The following is a 24,141-nucleotide window of genomic DNA, read 5'->3' as shown; positions in this document are numbered from 1 at the left end:
CGTCTAGAAACAACTTTTTAAGTACTTCTGAGGCAACAACTCTTATTCAAATAGTTCAAACAGTCCTTTGAACTGGGGAAAACGAATGATTTAGTACAAATAGAAATCTTAGGGTCACTCTGCATACCTGCCTCCCTCCAGGCTGCCCATTTCCAAGTTCTCCTGCTCCACAGAATCCCACTTTCATACTACACCGTCACTCAATGCCCCATGCAATCTGTAGAAACCAAGGCACAAAAGAAAATCAAGCACATCCAATGCCCACTCCCATTCCTAAATTGTTCAGATTATTCAATGAACTAGGAAGTGACTGAAGGTATTCTAAGTTACAGAGCTTGCTTGAACCATAGTTTTATATTCCCAATTCTCAAGGACATATTTAAATTTACTGTTGATAAAAGGCATCATCATTTTTAATTCAGAGGAAAATTAATTTATGCAACTGAACATCAACAACTACATTAATCTGGAAAGGAAAACTATTGTTTTTAGGTCAGTCACAGAACATACTAAGAAATTCACAGGAGAAATCTTTATTTGGTATTTCTAGAAGAATGTATAATACAGTTAATTTCTCTCATGTTACCAGTGTCACAAGTGTGAAATGTGCAAGTTAGACTGTCCTTCCTATACTCCCCACTGCAGGTGGCAAAAAGGAAAAAGAAATCATAAGGTGTGATCACTGTTCTGGCCAGTTATTTGCAAAGTTGTTTCCCATATACACTGTGAGAGAAAAGTCACTATAAGTGAAGAATACACTTGAAGTTATAAAATGGTTCACTTTCTAATCTATATTAACATTAACTGTAAGGTATATTTCCATCACATATGTATGTATAGATAGTATTTGTATGATGAAACTTAAATTTGTATGGCGTTTACTAGGGTAAGAAAGCTGTGTTAAGAAAAGAATAGGCAGGTCCACTTTAATTGGTTGTCAAAAAAATCAGTGGCAGGGACGGAGATAGCACAGCAGCTAAGACTCTTGCCTTGCACGTGGCCAACCTGGATTCTGTTCCCAGCACTACATATGGTCCCCTGAGTCCCGCCAGAAATGATCCCTGAGCACAGAGCCAGAAATAAGCCCAAGCACAGACAGGTGTGGCCCAAACTACCCTCCACCCCCAAACAAACAAACTCAGTGACTTTCCATTCTTATAGTACCCTTCTGGAGAAATGCTTTGGGATGGAAGTGGTGAAACCCACATAGTGAGTCTCCCTTTACTACATGAAACTAAGATTTTCATACAGCTTTGTAGGCTACAAGGCAAAATAGTTTTAACACACACTTACCATCTATACAGTTCCCTTTGCCAAGCAAGAGGTAATCTTTAGGTTAGTACCTAAAGTCCAAACTGGTCTGAAAACTATTAGCTGATATCTGGAGGCCTTGAGAACTATCAATGGGAATTTCTTTTGGTGATGGTGGCAGCTGCCCAAGTGATGTTCAGGAGGCCCTTTGGATGCTACCTGCAATTCACCAACCAGGCCTGCTGAATTCAATGCAAGGGCCCAAGGATGTAATGCTTACGAGACCAATGCTTGAGGGAACACATGGTGCCAGGAACTGAACAGGGGTTGTTTGTAGCCAGGGTTCATTTCCAAACACACTTTATAGGACAGTTGGTGAGATGCTTGCCGTGCATGCCACCAAGGAGGGTAATATGGCCCCAGGGCCCTGCCAGGTATGACAGCTGAGCACAGCTGGGTGTGGTCCCAAGAGCACTGTCATATATAGGAAAGTAAATAGGTCACACAGGAAAACTTGTAACTCTCCTCCCTTTGGAGAATACACAGAGACCAACCCTGGAAAGAAGAGCTGACCACAGTCAGATCCATTGCTGGTTATGCTTGGCCTTAATCAGTTTCATAGGCAACCAGAAAAGTTCACAATGGTTTGACTTTATTCTTGGCGCAACAAGTTTCTAATTTTTGCACTTTAAATAAAAGCTGATGACAAGGGCTGCTCAAGTCATGTTCTTTATTAACCTCCCATGTTCTAGAACTGACAGAATTTAAAAATTACTCGAAATCCTAATAATGTCAACAACTTAAAGTGAAACTTTTAAAAATCAAGAGCAATTTTATACATTAAAAAATGAGAGAAAGGGAAGATATTTGGCAAGTGGGTTCATCCAAAGTATTCCTAAGAAGAATACATGTACAACTAAATGCCTAATCACTTTCTCCCTAAAAATAAATATACACATACATACATAAAAAGCTATTATAATGAAACCTTTCCCAAACAGATTCTTCTATCCTCCACTGATACTGTATCTCACATCTTCAAGTAGTGGCCAAGCCTCTGAACAGTGTGCCACAATGCTTTTACAGAAGGCCTTTGAAAGTCTACTGTCACTGATACATTCCCCAGTCCAAAGCCCTCAGGATCGGTATGCTCAGGATGAATTAGCACCATCCATAAAGCAAATACAGGAGCCCACTGCATTGCTACTAGATTTTACTTAAGTCATAGCACCAACTACTTAATGACAATCACAGCTCTAAGAGTTGGCTGACAGAAATCCCGTGAGCAGTTTCCTAGTGCATCTTATATCTTTGGTGTAGGACAGGCAACAGGGTCTACAACATGTGACTGTCTAAAAGAAACTTTAAAGACAATCTGACTAAATTGTTGAGTGCCCCCCTTTGAAAACAGTAAAGTACAAATCCTTCTGTCAACCATTTCTGAATTTCAAAGCATCATGATGAATCTATGTGACTTTCCGTCGTATCACAAATCTCATAACAACTTTATACAAACATCATAGCAAAAAGAAAAAATGTTAGAAGAAATATTTCTAATTGCTCTTCAAAATTAAAATTTCAAAAACTCCTGAGATAAGAGCCTTCATTTCTATTGTGCTCAGTGACTTACATTTTGATGGGAAGAACAAAACTTACAGAGTCAGACTTCCACAAAATAATTAAACACTAAGCTCAGAAATCACCTTTTAGATGTTTTGAATACACTGCAAACTGTTATCCTGGAATCAAGGAATTTTCTCTCAACACTTTTCCAAAAAGCCAAGACTACAGGCATTTGAGACTAGGTATGTGAGAGCTTTTTTCCCAGGGGAAAAAATTATCTAAAGTCAATCCAGAAGGATTATTGCACAGTGGGGCCCTTTAGGACACTGATTTCCAAGGGCTAGTCCTCATATAAAAAAAGGCCACAATAAATACATCTATATACTAAGCCCCACTCTTAACTTGACATAGTAAACATAAATAGGACACTTTTGCTTAAAAAAGAAACTCCTGAGGAAAGAAAGGGATGGAAACTCTACCAAGGTCACTTGAGTCAGAACATGCAATTATTCCATTGCCATGAAGGACACCAAACCATAAGACCGACCATTCCAAGCACCAAGAGGAACAGTGTCAAGGTTATCATGCTTCAGTATTTCACTTCAATAGCAGCTCAAGCTGAGCTAGAACTTTGGAGAAGATGAATTTAGAAAGGAAATACATTGCTGGCAGTCAATCCATTAGCTAAACTTTAAAGTTCATCATCTGTCATTAAGAGTTGAGGTGTGATCAGTGAGATACTAGCAGACCCAATCTCTAGTAAATTCCAGTGTTTTTAGGCCATTATTTTTCACTCACAGTTCTTGAAATATTACCGAGACATTTGCGAATTCTTTCCTCCTCCCTTTTTAATCTGGGTAGCACCATGTTTCACACTAATGTTAATTCCCTCACATATCCCCATCCAGGTATTTGGCAATCCATGCAACCATCCGTGATGCTCAACCCCCCAAACCCATTAAAATGTCAAATCTTAACCACATGAGTAAAAATGTACATTATAGGAGATATTCAATTATTTTTCAATTCCCTGTTATAACTGTCATTAGTACACAGACCACTGGATATAACCACAACCACAAACACCAAACCATGTGATCTTAACTTTGCAAAATGACAACTCAGTCAAGTCATACCTTGCCTAAAGTACCGTCATCCAAATTGTGAAACTGGTCTTTTTTAGCTGCACGGTGGTAGGATTTTTACATAGCCTCTGCTTCTCAAAGCATTCACTCTCATTCTAAAATTGTATGCTGTACATAAAATCATTAATTTTATTCCAGAATACATCATCTTAATGAGAATAAAAAGCTTTCGTATGCACATACTGCCAATACATTAAAAAAAGGCCCAAATTTTAACAAGTAGACAGATTCATCAGACAAGAGATCATAAATTACTTTGGCCAAAAAACAAAAACAAACAAACAAAAAACCCTTAAAAAAATCTGGCTCAACATTCTGCTCGCAAGTTTCTACATACTGTATATGTGGTGAGTGTGTGTGTATGTGTGTGTGTATAATTTTTCCCTCCCCAGGGAATGGAGTACAGTCTAGCCCACTTTTTCCATGGTTATGTAGGAACTACAATGTTCTTTGCTAACAAAACAAGAAGTGCAAGGTCTGCATTTCCACCAACTTGATGTAAAGCCCCAAGAGCTTCCTGCAAAGTAAAGCCGGCACGAAGAATCCGGTCAATGTCTGTAGCAGGAAAAATTAATGGTGGAAGAATGGAGGGACTTGATAGGTGGCTGGTAGGTCGTTCAAATTCAAGCAGTGGTCCTGCAGCTTCAGGACAAACATCTTCTCTGGTTTCAGGTCTATCTGTCACTGAATCCTGTGTGCCATGACCGAGATCTTTAACCAGTATGAAACTGGACGACAAGGACTTAGTTTGCTCGGGAATCTGATTAAGTGTGTCCTCTTCACCTACTAAAAGTTTGGGTGAAATTTCTACACCTAAGGTGCAGTGTAACTGATTAGATGTCTTGGCTGAGGCTTGGGTGACAGAACTGCTCTCATTTATTGATTCCTTAGAGTTGGGGATGCCTTCCTCCTCACTTAACAACACATCATCTGGACCCCTGAAGTCAATATTCTCTACACCTTCTACTCCAACACCAGTTGAAGTGTTTGCTGACTTCTCTGTCTTCACTGACACAGACACAGTCTGATGAAAAGAGACTTGTGAATACTGTTCATGCTGCGTTGCTCTAAGATGTTCGTTTTGGGTCCATCTTTCAGAAAGGTCCTTAAAAGTTGTTTGTCCCTCCCCTATTTCTGACTGACAGTTAACTTCTTCAAATGTGTTTTCTGAAACTGGTTTATTACTAATGACCAAAAGTCCATGAAGCTCCTTCAAGGCTGCTGTTATAGATGAGCAAGACTCTTCTGTTGATTGCACAGATGGCTGACAACTGCCACAGTGACCTAAAGAGAGGGAGCAATGATCATATTCTTTATCGATTCCGGACATTTCAACATTACTTTCTGGGACCTGTAAATCCTGAGAGGAAATGGAATTACTCAAAATTTCAGGTTTACACTTTGATGTTTCTACTTCCATCAAGGGATTATCTAAGGTATCAGATGGGCCAATATTCTTGACATTAGCATTCTGACTCCTTGCTGAATTAAGCAAAACAACTACGGACTGTTCAATCATCTCTACATCCATAACTGTTTCTGAATCTGAGCAGTCAAAGCATCCTAACAATCGAGTATTTTTCTCTATACCTGGAAGGTCCACATTCTGCTGCAGCCTGTTTCCTTTCACAGTAGTTTCTAAATCAACATCTTTTTGTTCATTCTGTTGCTGTTCTCCAGGAAGCTCACAGTTCCCAGTGTTATACAGATGTTCTTGGTCATGTAGTACATTCTGCTGTACAACCTCAAGCTGTTCACAGCCTGGTTCTGAGGGTTGCTGAAGGCCATTCATTTCACTCAGGCTCTGATCTTCTGGACACCAAACCTTTTCACCTGAAAACCTCTGTGTTGTTTGCGTTCTAATAGTTGTGACAGCTTCCTGTCTCATGTGGATATGAGAGTCGAGGCCCTGGGTACTTTTTTCAGCAGAAGATTTCTCCATAATATTTGTGACAATAGCATCGTCAGATGAATCCTGCAAAGGCAAAGCTGGACTCTGGTCTTGGGCAGCACTGACTGCTAAAGAAACGTGGTCAGAAAGACCCTGCAAAGGAAGATGTTCATTCTTTTCAGAAGTTATCTGGAATTCAGCTGTAGCCTTTAAAGCCTTGAAAGCCTTCAGTTCGATGCTATCCAGGTCCCTGGGCTTGGCAGGGCAGACAGAGGCAGAGTCAGAGTGAGCAAAACTCTCAGGATCACCTATCTCAGGACTCTGTCCTGAAGGATGGGCTAGATGGTTAGATCCACCTGAAGTTGGTAATGATGACATTCCCGGTGAGGTAGTTTCTTTACCACTTTTCTCTATAAGGAAAAGGAAAAAAGATTAATTGTCAGAGGACACAAATCTAAGCAAAATTAGATCCATAAATGCAGGTCTGCCTTCTATAGAAGAACTAATTTCACTGTAGTATACAATTTAACACCACAACATCATAATAAAGAGATCGTATGATCCTCACAAACAAAATATATAATTTTCACTGTCTTTGAGCTCCATTAAAAACAACTCCAAGTGACCAAGACCGAAAGACATATACATAAATTTATTCTCAATGAATTCCTAATTGAGAGTGTGCTATCTTTGCCTGGGGTATTTCCTATGCCTACAGACCTTGGGTACCATCTTTGAGAGAATTACACATACATTTTCAGTGAGCTTACTGGAATAATTCTCATGCCAATGCAGTTTTAGTGTATTTAAAATGTGAACACCAAGGATAAAAAAAACTATGTATGTCTGAGACAAAGTAGAAATTATAAAGAGAAATAACATAATGTGCCTGGGAACCTCCAGAAGACAGAGAAGCAAACATTTGATTTATTTCTACCCAAACTTCCCATACCATGATAAAAAAAAATGTGAGCACTGATTCAGAGAAAATAAAGCTAAAATTCACACAAACTGAACTTTGATCCTCATCTTACCAACCCTTCACCCTGCCAACTCTAAAAAAGGATTATCAGTTAATTTTATCATATGAATGTATTTTAACTAGGCAAGAATAATTACTTTAAAGGCAGGGTAGATTCAAGTGGGAGGTTTGGGCAGTACAGGCAGTCAGTTTTTCAATAGACAATAATAAAGACAGTCCCTGCAACTTGAGTCTAATCATGTAAGATTGCAGGCTTAAGCATTACCTTAGCGTAAACACAATGTCACTGAACATCAATTTCTACCCTCCTTTCGCTACTGATGCAGTTAAGTATGACTTCTATGCATTTACAACTGTTAATAGTCAAGGGCTGGTAACAAAAATTACCTCACAATACAACAATGGCAAAAGCTACTCATGCGAACACTAAAATCCAAGGGAAATGTCATATGGGGTTTATTTTTACTTAGGGAATCATGAATTAATGCAGGTATAATTCTAATGGTTCTGAACCGTTCTATTTGGCTAACGGTTTGAGAAGATATAAGCACCGTTGACTTCAACAGTCAAGATAAAAGCATCTTGACTTTTTGTGAAACAATCTTACGGCTAAAATCTTAACAGGTAAAAAGGGGCAAGAGAGATAGTATAGTGGGTAAAGGACTTGCCTTGCATGTGGCCGACCTGGGTTTGGTTCCTGGCGCCCCTAAAGGCACTGAGCTGGCCAGGAATAAGTCAGCCCTGAGCACTGTCAGATATGGTCCAAATATCATTATTTTTTTTTAAAAAAAATGATAAACAGGGAAACAGTATTTATTTCAATGTAAATTGTATTAATCTAGAAACACACAATTAGTTTGTCAATCTCCAAGGGTCCTCTGATTTCTCTTAATTTTCTACATTTGTTATTACATTAAAGGTAATTAGAATGTTGGAGGGACAAAGATCAATGGACTGAAACACATGCTTTGCATGGAGATTAGGGTTGAATCCCAACACTGCTTATAATTCTTCACCAGCAGCACATAGCCCTGAGAGCTTATTTTCCATAAACATGAACAAAAAGTATGTACTACAGTGAAATATGTCAGCAACATGGGAGTGGGGGCAAGAGGGCTTCTGATAAAAGAGCTTGCTGACACTGCTATGCCAAGTGTATTAAATGTAGCTGAAGATTACTACAGAAAAAGCATGGAGCGTCCTGTAGTTTAGATGGTTTCATTAACTTTATCGGAGGGGGTGTGGACGACGACTAGGTCAGTACTATAGAACAGGAGGAGAGGACAAAGTTAAGGGATATTATGAGTAATTAAACCACTCCTGCTCTTAACCCATCCTTAGAAGGAAAAAGAAATGTTAAATGCTAGCTATGTATCTAATTACAACCAGCCTGCAAACCTGTATCAAGTCCTAGGAGGAGAGTTCTTTCCTTTCCTCCTCTTCAGAAAGCAGTCCATATACTCAGACTGATACCACATTTACACTTCAGATAAAAAGTACCTCTTGTGATCAGGCGAGGGAGACAGAAAAATATAAAGTCCCAGTTTTCGTTGCTAAGAGAATAAAATTTAAGACCTGCCTTAATTGAGTCCTACTGATTTGGTGACACTGGACAAGTCATCTGGACTGTTTCCTTTTTTCCTTCAACAATATGAAAACCTCTGCCCTCTAAAGCTCCAGGTGGTTCAGTGCACTAATATGAAAGAAAGATTTTTCCTTCTGTCAGAAAGATTTATAAAATCCTGAACTGTAGTTTTATCTTCAATAAGTATTGTGATTCTGATATTTTGACCTACTAGTCACTGTGTGGTTTTTACTGAGATTTGCTTTCCCTTAGACTGTTTTAATAATAATTATTTAAGTAAGAATTTAAATGGGAAACTAAGCATATGCAAGTTAACATAGAAACGCATATAACAGGCTAGTTGTAACCAGATTAAACAAGGTGAAGTGGTGAGTGACAGACGCTAATTTCAAAACTGCTACAGACACTTTCAGACTAGACACAACGAGCAGATGGAAGGCTTAATGTGTTGTCTATAAATACCTGTTCTGGGGCCCACTCCAGCTGCAGTACACACACACTACATGCATCATGGCTTCTGACGCTCTGTTTGAATTAGGAAACAGACAAGCAAACTTGGGTTAACAATGCAAACCACACAGCATGCAGGGTTATAGTCTCCATTCCTTTGCCATCTTTAAAACCAGGAACTGGTCAAGTCAAAGTTGAGGAATGTTTCCAGTCTGAACATCAAAATTATTTGTTGGTTGCTTTAATTCTCTTATGATACATAAAGCAATGTGCCAATTTAAACAAATTTTCAATATCTGAAGAACAATTAATTTACAAACCCATACACAGAATTTACGAGCAAACATGTGAGACAGGTGAAAAAAGTAGACCCATGACAAATTTATATGGTATGAAAATCTCATGGAATATAGGTGAGCGAACACATATAATAATCACTTTCCAAATTTCTATTTCAGGTAAGATTTGTTTTTAGAAGAAAAACAAACCAGGGTCAGAGAGAGTACAGCAGGTAAGATGCTCGCCTTGCATGCAGCCAATCCTGGTTTGATTCCCTAGTACCAGAGATCATCCCTCAAGGAGTTCCAGGAGTGATCCTCAAGCAAAGCCAGGTGAGGTGAAAACCACAATGTTCCCACCCCCTAAAAGAAAACCAAAACAAACCTAGATATCCTAGTTTAACTTCTTTATCTCTAGTTTTCTTAATTTTTAATTTTTTTGGCCACACCAGGGAATGTTCAGGGGTTAATCCTGGGTTCACATTCAGGGACCACTCCTGGTGATGCTTGGGGGACTATATGGGATACCAAGGATCGAACCCAGGTCAGCAGTGTGCAAGGCAAGCTATCCTATTGCTCCAACCCCTATCTATACTTTTCAGAAAACACACCAGATACAGTTCCTTCTCCAAACTACTTTTCAGCTGATAGGAAGATGAACATACTTTGGTATATAATTTCTCGCTAAAATTATTTTAGCAAAACCATCTTCTCTTATGTATAGTTTTTATTTTGATACAGCTAGAAACTAGAAGCTGATGTCATACAATCATTTCACTTTTATTTTTTCTTGGGGGGGGGAGGTGTGCAACATCTGGTGGTGCTTAGGGAACCACATGTGGTACTGGAGACGGAACCAGAATCACCATGTGCAAAGAAAGTGCCTTAACCCTACTCTCCCTCCTATCCTCATTTCACTATTTACAAATGACAAAAATCAGAAGTCAGAGATAGCTGAATGGGCTGAATGGAATAAATGCTTTGCACGAGGGCAGCCCAGGTTCAATTCCTAGCACTGAATGGTGCATAATCCCAGATGAAGGCCAGCGAAGACCCCAGAGGCATAGAACCAGGAATGGCACCCAGTACAACTGGGCGTAGCACAAAACCAACCAAACAGAAAAGACGAAAACAAGCACAAACCACACATGGTCCTGGGAAAAAAAATTCACAATTCACAAGTAAAAAGTCATTTCTTTTTGTTGATATAAGGGAAGTTTGGGCCCTATCCAACAGTGCTTAGGGAACCATATACAGTACCAGAAATCAAACTGGGGTGATGGACTAAGTCAAGTACCTTAACCAATAAATTATCTCCTGCCCAAAGCTATTTATTTCCTTTTAATAGTGTAGTGTAGAACAGATATATTTCCTTTACTATGCCTAAAAACATGTTTTAATTTCAGTAAGGACCACACTCAGCAGAACTTAGTGGGGGTAGGGAGGCACAGGAGTGAGATACCCATGCATGTCTGCTATTCCTGGCACGTAACCCAGAACCTCATATCTGGAACCTCATACATTTTACACTGAGCTATATTTCTGGTTGAGCCCACGCTCTTCATCACTGTACCATATTCTACTTATGGTAGCAACTACCATTTGATCACTGCTAACTTATCACTAGTGTCTTTGCATGGTGACCTCTAGGGCCAAGAATCAATGACTCCCGAAAGGGCCATCTCAGCAGGCCCAGGTGATGCCGCTTAGCCCCAGCTATGCAGGAGCTGCAGCATTATGGATCACACTCAAGAGTCTCACACGTACCAGGCATGTGTAGACCTGTGCTCTATTACTTGAGCCTTCTCCTGGGTGTTGTGGTCATCCTTTTAATCTTCTATACTTATTACATTAATGCCCTAAGAAAGCTGGAGGGAGAAGGTTAAGGGACCAGAGCACATGCCTTGCATGGAGCTTAAGGTTCAATTCCCAGCACTGCATATTCTCCCCAAACACCACCTAGAGCGATTCCACACAGCATGAAGCGAGGAGTAGCTGCTGAACATGGTGCCCAACCAAACTTTACAATAAAATGTGGCAATTACTTGAAGGGGGCACCTGTTTTGTAGACTAGAAAGGACTGGACCAGAGAGAGAGAGAGAGAGAGAGAGAGAGAGCGAGCGAGCGATTGAGTGAGCACGCAGGAGTTAAGGTGCTTCCCTTGCACAGTCGATCCTAGTTTGATCACTAGCTCCAACCATATATGGTACCTTGAGCGCCCAGCTGTAGCCCTTGAGCACTGCTAAATGTGGCCAAAACATATGCCCTGGCCTACCCCCAAAAGGGGAGAAAAGCAACAGCACTATGAAGGGGAAAGAGAAATGCCACACATGCTAATATATCCTCATCTTATTAATACACAGTATTAGATTAAGTTCATAACTAAAAAAATAAATAAATAAAACCACTATCATAGGTATGTCAAATTATTCAAGCTTGCTTTTGCAAGTAAGATTAAAACTATAAACCTACAAACCTCTATCTGGTTGATCAACATTCTCCACATCCTATTTAAAGTCACAAGCAAAACCTTACTTAGAAATATGAAATTGAGGGGCCAGAGCTACAGTATAGTGGGTAGGGCATTTGCCTTGAACAGACTGACCTGGATTGGATCCCCAGCAAACCAAAAGGTTCCACACGCACTGCAAGGAATAATTCTTGAGTGTAGAGCCAGGAGTAACCCTTGAGCATTGCTGGGAATGACCCAAAATGCCAAAATAACCCCCAAACAAAAACATGTAAAATCAAGGTAAAAGGTAGTAGTGAATTGTGAACAAAAAGGCCAGCTGGGAAAACACGTCTGCTACCCAGACCCATTAGGCCTATGAGGTGTTTTCTACTAACAAACATTAATAAAATCTGGCTACTCACAATTTTTTTTTTTTTTTTTTTGCTACTCACAATTTTTCAGGGGTGGTGATAACAGGGCTCAAACCTAGGAACTCACACACAAGGCAAATGCTCTAATTGCAGGGGCGGTATCACAAAGGACTGGAGCACAAGCCTCGCATGCATGAAGCTATGAGCTGATCTCTAGTACCGTATTCCCCACACTCCAGCTCCCTTCCCTTCAGTTCCAGTCCTGGTGGCCTGTGAGTACCACCAGGTCTAGCCACTTGAACCATAAGGATCACAGAACTGGCCGAGTATTAAGGAGAGCATCAACAGAGAGGTCATAAAAGAAAAGAAAGGAAAATAAAATAAAACAAACCCTGAACCTGTGAGTTAAGTTATTTATGAACTATCAGCAAAATTGTATCATCATTTCACCCATGCAACTTGCTTTGGTTTTAAATTTAAACAACCAAGAACAATTCAAACAGAGTTAAGTGTGCATGCTCGGCAGAAAGCCCCAGTTCAATCCCTAGAGCTGCTGATTCCTAAAGAATCATCAGGGAATGATGTTTAAGTAATGGCTAGACACATCCCTGAGGATGATCAAATACAGCCCCCTCGCACCTCTTCCACATAAGGATTGGAGAACTAGCTCAGTGGGCTATAGCACACTGTAGAAGGCAGCCCAGGCTCAACCCCAACAGCAAAGTACTCCAAGTACTGTCAGGAGCAACATGGGAGCACTGTGGTGGAAAATGCCCTCAGCTCCATTGGGAATAGCCAAAAATCCCAAAATAAACTAACAACAACAAAAAAGCAGAAAGTTTACATGCCGAGTCAAGGATGTAGCTCAGTTTGAGAGCATTTACCTTGCACAGGTTAGTCCTGGGGTCAATTCCCTGCATGACTAAGTAAATAAAATGGAGGACTAGGAAGAATAGTACAGTGGGAAGGGTGCTTGCCCTGCACATGCCTTACTTAGGCTTGATTCCAGACATTCCATGTAGTCCCCGGAGCCTTGCCAAGAGTGATCCCTAAGTGCAGAGTCAGGAATAAACCCTGAGCACCACTGGGTGTGGTCCCCAAACCAAAATAAATAAAGAGAAAAGTAAAATAAAATGGGAGTGGGTACAGCAGGTCCAGGGGGGACAGCTTACTGGATGGAGTGCTTGCTTTAAGCACTCCAGGACCCAAGTCTGAGACCTGGCCACACTGCCCCCACCCCCTCCCAGCACCACCAAGTGTAGCCCTAGCAGCACTCCCAGCACTGCATTATCAGGCTGGCTGAGAAGAGCTGGGAGAGGCCCCAAGCCCAGTAACTCAAGAAATAAAAAGCACTGCTCTAATTTGTCCTAATGATACACTGTAGTACGTTTGTTAGTGGCATAAACACAACATTCTGATCATTGTTCTATTAATTTCCTATGGATGATCCTTCTCTTTGGTGGCAACATTTCAGTACATAGTTAGGAGGGGGTAAGTCATCATGACAAGGCTACTCTTTCAAAGTAAAGTAAAAAGTAAAGGCCCTCCCGTTGATCAGATTTGCTCTAGGGGGCCCAGTAAGGTCTCCATTGGAGACTTTGTTGTTACTGTGTCTGGCATATCAAAGTAAATGGACCTAAAACAATTTTGGAGGAAATAATGCTGGGCTCAGAAGTGGTGTCTGCTTACTATTAAAATTTCTTTCAGGGGGAAAAAAATTAAGACTTTTTAAGACACTTATAAAAATATGTCTAAGCAAATACATCAACTCCCCAGAATCTAGCATGCTGCAACTGAAAGCTGTTCATTGATTTGCTGAAGCCCAGAATTCGTCTGTCTAGTATTCAGAGACAGAAAGAGAGAAAGAACACAAAAATACATCCGCAACATCGATGGAGACAAGAGTATGAGCTGGAAAGGTTCCTAGCCCCCTGGAAACTTGCACTTTCCTCGCTCGCCCACCAATAAAAGTCTTTCTTCAAAGGCTTAGACATTCCAAATACCTGCATCCTCTACAGATTTTTGAAGAGCTTCTGCTAATTCTTGATCTGCGATCTCCTCTGGCCGCATCTCCTCTCGCCCAGCCCCATATGCCAACCGGGCACACTCTGGTAACTCTCCCTCAGGAAGAAAGGTGGTCTGTGAGCCTGTGGTGCCGATCACGAGGACATTTTTCTTGAGGTCAATGGAACACTTAGAAAGAAGAAACCAAAGACTGATGATATCAGATATACTTCATGCAGAAAAATAGTATTATATTAGATTCTGACCTTTAAAACTATACACAAAGAACAGTACTAACAGAAGATAGCTCCAAAAAATAAATAACTTACTTTACTTAAGTATATTTAAACCTTTTTTTTGGGGGGGGAGCGGAACGTTCTGGGCTACAGCAGATGGTGCTCAGGGCTTCCTCCAGTCTGTGCGCTCAGGAATCACTTCTGATGGTACATGAGGGGGCACATGGAATATTGGGGATATAACCTGGGTCATTTGCGGGCTGGAGCAATAGCACAGCGGTAGGGCATTTGCCTTGCACGCAGCCAATATGGCCGACCTGAGTTCGATTCCTCCGCCCCTCTCGGAGAGCCTGGCATGTTGCCGAGAGTATTTCACCCGCACAGCAGAGCCTGGCAAGCTACCCATGACGTATTCGATATGCCAAACACAGTAACAACAAGTCTCACAATGGAGATGTTACTGGGCCCGCTCGAGCAAATCGATGAACAACGGGAGGACCGACCGACCGTTAACCTGGGTCAGTCACACCCATCAAGGCAAATATCTTTTCTTCCCTTTTTCTTTTTGGGTCACATCCAATGATGCTCAGGGGTTACTCCTGGCTCTGAACTCAGGAATCACTCCTAGTGGTGCTCAGGGGACCATATGGGATACCGGTGATCAAACTGGGTCGGCCACATGCAAGGCAAACACCCTACCATTGTACTATCACTTTGGCCCCAAGGCAAACATCTTAGCCCCTGTACTATCTCTCTGGCCCCCTAAATATTTAAACTTATTCAAGGGGACAGTGCTGTTAGTTTTACAGAATATACCTAACAACACCTGTTTTTTGTTTTCTTTTTGTTTGGGGGCCATATTTGGAGATGTACAAGGGTTACTCCTGGCTCTGCACTCAGGGATTACTCCTGGCATGCCTCAGATTGAACCCAGATTGGCCATCTGCAAGGCAAAGCACCCTACCTGCCGTATTACTGCTCTAGACTACATCTATTAATTTATTAATCTTAAAGTAACATATATTCATTGAATATAACTCAAGAAAAAAATCAGTAATCAATGGACCCAACCTTATAAAAACATGTAACACTCTGATAAAACCAAGATATACCATTTGTATTATACTTGGCTTTTCACTTATTGTCTGAAGCACAGTTTATATTTAAGCTAACTAATCTCAAAAGTTGTATAAGGGTTAGGAATCTCTAAAAATTATACTATGACTTTCATAGTTATGCTAACCACTTTCTCTGTGTATTAACTTTTATAAGTAACTCAATAAAAAGCCATATACTTTATAAAGTTGGAGATTAAGAGTCTATTCAATGACCAAAGCAACAGGGAGTTATTAGTAAGTTAAATAATCTTTCATTTGTACTTATAATGTTGTACCTTGATTAAAATTATTAGCACGACAGAAAGTAGACTATAGACCAAACATGATTGCCACTCAATGCCTCTCTTGCAAACAACAGAACCCAAAAGGAGAGAGAGAACAAAAGGGAAGGCCCTGCCACAGAGGCAGGGTGGGATGGGGCGGATGGGGGGCGGGAGGGATGCTGGGACCTGTGGCGGTGAAGGATGGGCGCTGTGGAGGGATGGGTACTTGATCACTGTATAACTGAAACCCAAGCACAAAAATGTGTAAGTCTATAACTGTACCTTGTGGTGTATCACTAATAAAAAAAATTATTAGCATGAAAAAATACTGATTAGATATAAAACTTGCTGTGAAAATTTATCAACCAATGAATACACTGCTTCTTTATTTTTTTAAAAAATCTTATTATTTTTTAAATTTTTTGGTCAAACCCGACAATACCAGGGATCGAACTTGGGTTGGCCACATGCAAGACATTCTACCCACTGTACTATCGCTCCAGCCCCAACGCTAACTGCTTCTTCACTGAGTTTATCTTAAAACAAATTGTTAGGCTTCAGAGTAGAAATATACACTGCAATTATACACTATATGTTTTTCTCAATGCACTAAACATTTCCAAACCCAACAGTTATATGTACTGAATTTTCAAGGTCTTCTCCCATTATCTGACCAGTTGCCAAGAATTTACTAAAAAATTATACATGCCGTAAAACTATCATCATGCATTACCTATATCCCCACAAACTTATCAAAAAGTACTTTAAGTTTTAAATTATAAAACGGAGCCAAGTACCTATTATAAGCTCAAAGCAGACAGCAAACACTTAAAAATTCTGTAAAAATTTTACAAAAACAATTTCTATTTTTACGAATACACAATTCAAGCCTTGTATGATGATCATTAATTAAGAACCCTCCTAAGTTTAAAAAGTACTGCTTTCTAGTTTTCTAGTATCACAAGTGAAAGGATGCAAAACCCACCTTCCATATGAAAAGCTATCGTGATAGGAAGAAATGCTCTTGGAGCTAGGTGTGTGTGTGGTGGAGAGATAGAAAAGATACACTCTTAATTACCTGGTGTCGTTTCAGCATGTCCAGTCCCAGAAGCATGTCCATGGGTTGCTCCTCAAGTATGGAGAAGGAACATGCTAGAAAATCTCCTTCAATTTGAACCTGAGCTGAAAAAGCACATGAAGAAAAAAACAGAGGTGACTGATTTTTGCTTCAAAGACCCAGGCAAGCTTTGGAAACATGATTATCCCTGAACCTTGCTTCTGTCATCAAAGCCAATGCAAAGCATGAAAACAGAGGCAACTTAAGTACGTATACCTAGTTAAGGAGTCAGATAGTACAGGGGTGAAAGTTCATGCCTTACCTGTAGAAAACCCTAGTTTGATTCTTGCACATGCCTCCCTAGAGTGCTGGGGGCAGCACTAAAAGCCACTGAGCACCCCTGGGTGGGCTGGAGCGATAGCACAGCAGTAGGGCGTTTGCCTTGCATGCAGCCAACATGGCCGGCCTGAGTTCGATTCCTCCGCCCCTCTCGGAGAGCCCAGCAAGCAACTGAGAGCATCTCGCCCACACGGCAGAGCCTGGCAAGCTACCTGTGATGTATTCGATATGCCAAACACAGTAACAACAAAGTCTCCAATGGAGACATTACTGGGCCCGCTCGAGCAAATCGATGATCAACGGGAGAACAGTGACAGTGACAGTGAGCACCCCCCGGTGGGCCGGGTTCCCCCTCAGCACTGCAGGGCCCTTTTGCCATCGCATCCTCAGACTCTCACACTCAATGGCTGGCTGACAATTGCCAGAAGGTGCTCCCTGGACTTCTGAGTACAACTTGGGAAGTCCGATAAAAACTTTGAAATAAAAAAATCTATTTTTGGGGGGGGGGCGGTGTATGTCAGAATACAGCAGATAAAGCACTTGCATGCATGTGGTTGACCCTGACACCACATGCTGAGCACCACGAGGAGTCACTCCTCAGCAGAGTTAAGAAGACCCCTCCCAGTCCCCCAGCACCACTAGCGTAGCCCAAAAACATATTAAAAAATTAATTATATCCCAGGGGCCAGAGAAAGTGCACACGTTGCATACCAGAGGCCTGGGTTTGATTCCCAGCACCTATAGTCTACCTCAAAAATAACCTCTGAGCACAGAAAAAGGAGTAGCTTCTGAGCTTTACCAAGTATGGCCCAAACTACCCACTCCCCCAAACAAGTATTTCCTAAGATGGAAATAAAATTGGTGCACTTTAAACCTTTTCTGTACTACACTCAGCAGTGCTCATAGTATAGTTTACTCCTGGCTCTCGGGATCACTTGTGAGCCCTGCCAGACCACCGCTTGACGTGGCCAAAAATCAGGGGGGAAAAAAAAATTAAAAATGGATTAAAGAGGGCTGGAGTGATAGCACAGCGGGTAGGGCATTTGCCTTGCACGCAGCCAACATGGCCAACACAGGTTCGATTCTCAGCACCCCATATGGTCCCCTGAGCACCGCTAGGAGCAATTCCTGAGTGTATGAACCAGGAGTAACCCCTGAGCATCGCCGAGTATGACCCAAAAAACAAAAAACAAAAACAAAAAAAAAGGATTAAAGATTGTTATGCAAATTACAAAATACATAGGAAAGTCAAAATCGCAAAATAAATAACATAGGTGAAGCTTTCCATAATATCAGCATCAGAAAGGTCTTTGGAGATGTAGATCGAACTGTAAAGGATATTGAATTAAAAATAGCAGCTGTGTCTGAATCACATTTTAAAACCTCTGAATAGCTCAATGGCCTGTAATGCAAGCCCTGCCTAAGGGAAGTCCTAGTTCTGTTCCTGGCACCACATTGTCCCTAAGCTCTGCTGGGAGTAACTCTTGAGCACAGAGCTAGGAGTAACTTCTAGGACTACCAGGTGTGAGCAAACCCCCATGTACCCCTTCCAAAAAATGTTCTGCACAACAAAATAAAGTATTAGTGAAATGAAAAGAATACTGAGTGGGAACACAGTTGAAATCACATACCAGAAAGGTCTTTATACCCAAAGTATATGAAAAAATTTCTGCAACCAATTAAAAAATGTGCAGATGGGGGTATGGTGCCGCCAGCAGGTCAATCTGTACCTGTGAGGCAGCACGGTGGCGCCTTCAGATTTCCAGATACCCCAAAATTGCTGCTGTGCCTTTGGCCAGACCCCAAAAACTTGGGGCAGAGTTTACCAAGAAAGTAAATGGCCAAAAGTTAGTTAGGTATGTGGGAAACACACCCACAAACCACCTCTGGCTCAGCTATATAATTGGAGGCATGGCCTCTCTGGTTCCTGATTGAACTTCTTATTGGCCATGATCCCAGAGACTCAGAAACAAATGTCCAAACCCAGTGGCTTTCGGCAGAAATGTGTCCAGTCCCTGCAGTAGGTTACTGGTACCGGGCCAACCCAGGTGGGAATAGGTTTCGTGCCTTGGCCTGTTCCCCCTGGTGGCCCAGTGGCCGCCATCCTCCAGAAGCCAATGGACAGTCAGGCTTGGGCTCCCAGTGACGAAACTTGTTGGGCCTCACGGGATGGGGGTGGAGCCGGGCCTGTCCTCCCCACCCCAATGAGATCCCAAGTCATCGCCCATGAATGGCCTCTCTGGCACCTGATCAAGCTGCTTAACAGCCATGATCCCAGAGATTCAGAAACAAATCTCAAAACCCAGCGGCTTCTGGCAGAAATGCGTCCGGACCCCGCGGTAGGTTACTGTCGCCGGGCCACCCCAGGGGGAAAAGGGTGTTGTCCCTCCGCCTGCTCCCTGTTGGTGGCTCGGTGGCTGTCATCCTCCAGAGGCCATTGGACAGTCTGGTCAGTGACGAAACTTGTTGGGCCTCACAGGATGGGGGTGGAGCCGGGCCTGTCCTCCCCACCCCAAGACCCCAAGTCATCGCCCATGAACGGCCTCTCTGGCTCCTGATCAAGTTGCTCAACGGCCATTATCCCAGAGACTCAGGAGCAAATCTCGAAACCCAGTGGCTTTTGGCAGAACTCCCTCCAGATTTAAGTGCTAAAATTTCGGAATTTCAAAATCACATGGCCCTACTGCAGCCACGCAACATCATATGTTATTCATAACCAGCAATAGAACACAAATTGTCTACTGTTGCCTTTTCAGCAGATCTGAGTGTTGAGGTAAAATCTCATATAATAATGGTGGGTCTGGTGTCGAAATATTGAATGTGATCAAAGTAGAGAGAGAGTAATGTGGAAATCATCTGCCCCACAGGTAGGAGGAGGGTGTGGGATGAGGGTATACTGGGGTTTTTGGTGGTGGAGAATGGGCACTGGTGAAGCTACGGGTGTTTCATTGTATGACCGAGACTTAGACCTGAGAGCTTTGTAACTGTTCTCACAGTGATTCAATATAAAAAATGAAAAAAAAAAAAAGAAGTAAGGTGGAGTTCATGCACAATTCAATCAGCTAATCAGTGGCTGAATAAATAGCAGTACTCCTACATTAAAAAAAATATGCAGAATCTATAACAACACTTCTTCTGGAGTATGTGAAGATGGTCAAAAGACTGGAAAAAATGCTCACCAGCACTTATTAGGGAAAGGCAAATCAAAACCACAAGGAAGTATCTTACACTAATAAGAACTGCTTACATTAAAATAACAAGAAAAGTGTTGGGGGGGGAAAAAGAATCTTTGTATACTGGGTTTTGGGGGCATAGAGTGGTATAAATATTCTAGAAAATAAAACACAGTTTTCTTAAGAAACTAAAAATAGGAGCTAATACTTTCTATGTATGATGTCTTGGGTTAGATGAATGGGCTTTCCCCCTTCAACCACCAAAAAAACAAAACCCAAAGCACTCTAAAACTAGAACTACCACATAATCTAGAAATCCTACTTCTGAGTATCTATCTATCCAGTATGAAATCATTAAACTGAAGAGCTCTATGTTTCCCAACATTTACTGCAGCACTATTTACAAAAACAAAGATAGGAAAACAACTAAGCACACCCACTGACAGATGACCATTGAAGGTGTAGTATAGACACACACTGAAATAGCATTCAGTCATTAAAAAGATGAAACTTTACTGTTTGCAGCAAAATTAAGCTCAAAATAATTATGTGAAGCAAAACAAGTAAAAAGTCAAACATTGGAGACCAGAATGGTAGTATAGCAGGGGGAGCCTGCCTTACCCGTTCAATCTTGGGCATCCCCATATCGTTCCCCAAACACCGCCAGGTGTAATTTAATTTCTGAGTGCAGTGCCAGGAGAAACTCCTCAGCATTGCCAGTTGTGGCCCAGAAACAAACAGAAAAGACAAATACTGGATGAGTTCAACTATATATGCAATTAAAGAAATGAGGCAGATGAACAGAGAAAACAAAGTAAACCACAGGATAGTAACAATATAACTAAGGTTATCAAAGGGGTAGAGGGTGAGGGGGTGGGGTTGAGAGCATGGGTAAAAGTGGTAGGTATCTGATCATAATTTTATAAAGTAACAAATAAGGAGATAAAAGCCAAAGGAAATCAACTAGAATACTGTCGGGGTGCCCTGGAGATAGCCAGGTGGCAGAGGAGCACACATAGCATGCCGAAGGTACCGAGTCCCATCCGTAGCCATACATGGCCTCTGCCAGGATGAGAATTGCAGTGAGTGGTCCTGACAACCCAACCCTCCCATCAAGAACAAATGAGTATGGCTCCTATAAAGACAGGGGGCTGGAGCAATAGGTCAGCAAATGGAGAACATGGGTTTGATCTGTGGCATTCTGTGTGACCTGCTCTCCCAGGAGTGAACCTTAGTGCAGAGTCAGGAGTAATCCCTGAGCACCGCCAGGCGTAGCCCCAGACCTGATCCCCAACCCCCATGCGCCCTCTCCAAAAAAAAAAAAAAAAAAAAAAAAACCCGAGAGAGAGAGAGAGAGAGAGAGAGAGAGAGAGAGAGAGAGAGAGAGAGAGAGAGAGAGAGAGAGAGAGAGAAGGCAGATGGGCCAATTCTAATTTGATCCCTGGCACTCACATTGTGCCCTGAGCATCACCAGAAGTGATCCTTCAGTACAAAGTAAAGCGCAATCCTGAGCATTGCTAGGTATGGCCCCCAAACCAAAACAAGCTGAAGGGCAGGGACAGGAAGAATGTGGCCCAGATGCTAAGGACATGCCTGGCTTTTGGCAGGGCCATGGGTCTGAATCCTGGCACCATCACGCCCTTTAAGCACTATTTGAAGTGGATCATAGAACAACTAGATTTGTATTTATAAAGGAACAAACAAAAGTGGGTAGTCATCTCTGAGATAAGTATCAAAAACAAAACTCTTCTCTGGGGCCAGAGAAAGAGCATAGGGGTAAGGTGTTTGCCACATATATTGCAAAACACTGGTTTGATCCCTGGCATCATGTATGGTTCCTCCAGCACTGTCAGGAGTGTTTCCCAAGCACAGAGCCTAGACGAAGTCCTGAGAACAACTACATGTGGCGACCAAATTAATTCAACCCCCTGCAAGGGCAGGGTACAAATTTTCCCATTCCAGAGACTTTTGCTCACCTAGATGTACCCTTCCAATAATTTTCTGGGTGCCCACTCCTTTGGCAATTCCTGCCCAGCGGCGGTCTACCAATCTCATTATATTACACCTTTCAGCACAAGCTTGGCTCATAATAGTCATCTGTGCACCTGGAGGTAGAGAAACACCAAACAATAAAAGTTACATTTGTGGAAGATGAAAAACATAGCACTGAAACATGGCAGAAAGCAGGCATAATGTAAGGCTTTTGTCTATATAGTCAACCCTACCTACCACATTTCCTGACAAGTTTAATACAACTTCCAGATCAAAAATAAAATCTCAAATTATAAGTTGCGGGGAAGAATATTTTCTCTAAATACAATAATTGATATTTTAAAACTATTATCAACAGAGAGCAAAATTGGTCAGAACTTCCAAAATGCCAAACCACAGCTACATATTGAAATGCTAAACCACGTTTTGGGGGGTGGAGGGTGGGTGGGCCTTGGGGCATACTTGGTGATGTTCAGGCTTAAACTCCTGGTTCTGTGCACCATATGGGGTGCTGGGAATTGGAACTCGCTAGTTGCAAAAAAAATACCCTACCTGCTTCATAATCTCTCTAACCCCCAAGCAGTATTCTACACACAAAGACGCCAAAGTACTGATTTAAATTTTTTTAAATTTTAAGTTATACCAGGCGGAAAGGGGGACCGTGAAGGGGGAGGTGCACTTTTGACTTGGTGCTAGATGGTCATTCCTGAAAATGTTCAGGATCAAACCTGAGGCTCCCAAATGCAAAACAGGCTCCAGCCCTTTGAGTTAGCCCTGTGCTATTGTTATTTTGAAACTCTAGGGCACTAAAATGTATCTGTTAAAAATAATTAAAAAAATGTTTTCCCCTGAAATTTATCAGAATTCTGAAACTAAACTCCTCATTCTTTACTCCAACAATTATTCTCCGCTTAAAGGCAGTTTGTTTATTTCTGGGGAGGCGTGGGGGCACCACACCTACTGGTGGCGGTCAGAGATCACTCCTGACATTGCTTGGGGGACCACAAGGAGTCTGGCATTGGACCCAGGTCGACTGTGAGTAAGGCAAGTGTCCTACTTACTGTATTAAGGCTCTGCCCAATCTTGAATTTCTGGGCCACACCCATGTCTTTCAGGGGGAACTCTTAGCTCTGTGCTTGGGGCTGAACTCAGGCCTCCCACATGCAAAGCATGAGCTCAGACCACTGAGCAATTTCTCTCCCTTTCTCCAGTCCCAAGAAAGCTTTTTTAGGGTGTTTTCTCCTGGCTATGTGACTCATCACGCAGCTGAATTCAGCCTATGCAGGAGAAATAATTCTCTAATCTTTATCTTTAGTCATAATCTCTCTTGTTCCATATTCCTCGCTCGTGTTAGACATTTCTAATTCAAAGTCAGCAGGCACAAACCTCTATTTCCCTTACTGCTAATAGAATTTCTTGTAATAATAAAATTTATGAATTACTTTTATTCCTTCTCCCCACATACTTGGGGATCTGGGGCTAACTCTTAGTGATAATTGGTGGGGCCTGATAATTTCAGAGTTTGGTCTAGTGATGCCACACTTCTTGGGCCTAGCAGTGCTGGGGGCAACCAGGGTCTCACCTGGTTGAAGTATGAGGGCAGGGGGTTGCAGTGCCAGGGATTAAATGTAGTAGGGCCCTGTGAATACCAGGCATGCATCCAGTCCTATGATTCTCTCTTCAACTACTACTCTTCACTTTTAACTCCCTTCAGCTTCCTCCGCACTCTTCAAAATGTTTCAATCCTATTACTAAGTTCTATGAAATTTCTGATGTTCCTTCTTACAAAAGTAATGATTATTAACACTTTAGTATGTGGGCAATTTCTCTGTTCCAAACCACTGAGTACATGTTTAACTTAGAGCAAGAAAAACAGTTCTTGTTCCAATGGGTAGATATTTTCTCCAGGTTTGTTACCGCCTTCTTTCAGTCTAAAGTGCCACCATTGTTAGACCACTCATGTACCTAAAAATGCCAAAATGGTTCCTATT

General features: G+C 41.8%; 1 protein-coding gene across 3 annotated transcripts in view; it reads right to left on the bottom strand.

Annotated features, from left to right (window-relative positions):
• Positions 1 to 1,967: 1,967 nt before the first annotated feature.
• Positions 1,968 to 24,141, bottom strand: part of LOC130031491 (protein DDI1 homolog 2) — a 49,271-nt gene continuing 27,097 nt past the window's right edge. Inside the window, exons 6-9 of one of the 3 annotated variants that reach the window (XM_056122838.1) lie at positions 22,135 to 22,263; positions 16,668 to 16,771; positions 13,972 to 14,161; positions 1,968 to 6,260 (exon numbers count right to left, since the gene is read on the bottom strand). In XM_056122838.1, the coding sequence (XP_055978813.1) occupies positions 4,387 to 6,260; positions 13,972 to 14,161; positions 16,668 to 16,771; positions 22,135 to 22,263 (2,297 nt within the window). In that variant the 3' untranslated portion in view covers positions 1,968 to 4,386. Of the gene's footprint in view, positions 6,261 to 8,879; positions 8,943 to 13,971; positions 14,162 to 16,667; positions 16,772 to 22,134; positions 22,264 to 24,141 lie in introns of those variants that run through there. The other 2 variants (XM_056122840.1, XM_056122839.1) reach the window with 2 other exon arrangements.

The sequence above is a fragment of the Sorex fumeus genome, unplaced genomic scaffold (genome assembly GCF_029834395.1).
Source record: "Sorex fumeus unplaced genomic scaffold, SorFum_2.1 ptg000047l, whole genome shotgun sequence".
Classification (NCBI taxonomy): domain Eukaryota; kingdom Metazoa; phylum Chordata; class Mammalia; order Eulipotyphla; family Soricidae; genus Sorex; species Sorex fumeus.
The sequence above is the reverse complement of the archived record's forward strand: the minus strand, read 5'-3'. Positions and strand labels throughout refer to the sequence as shown.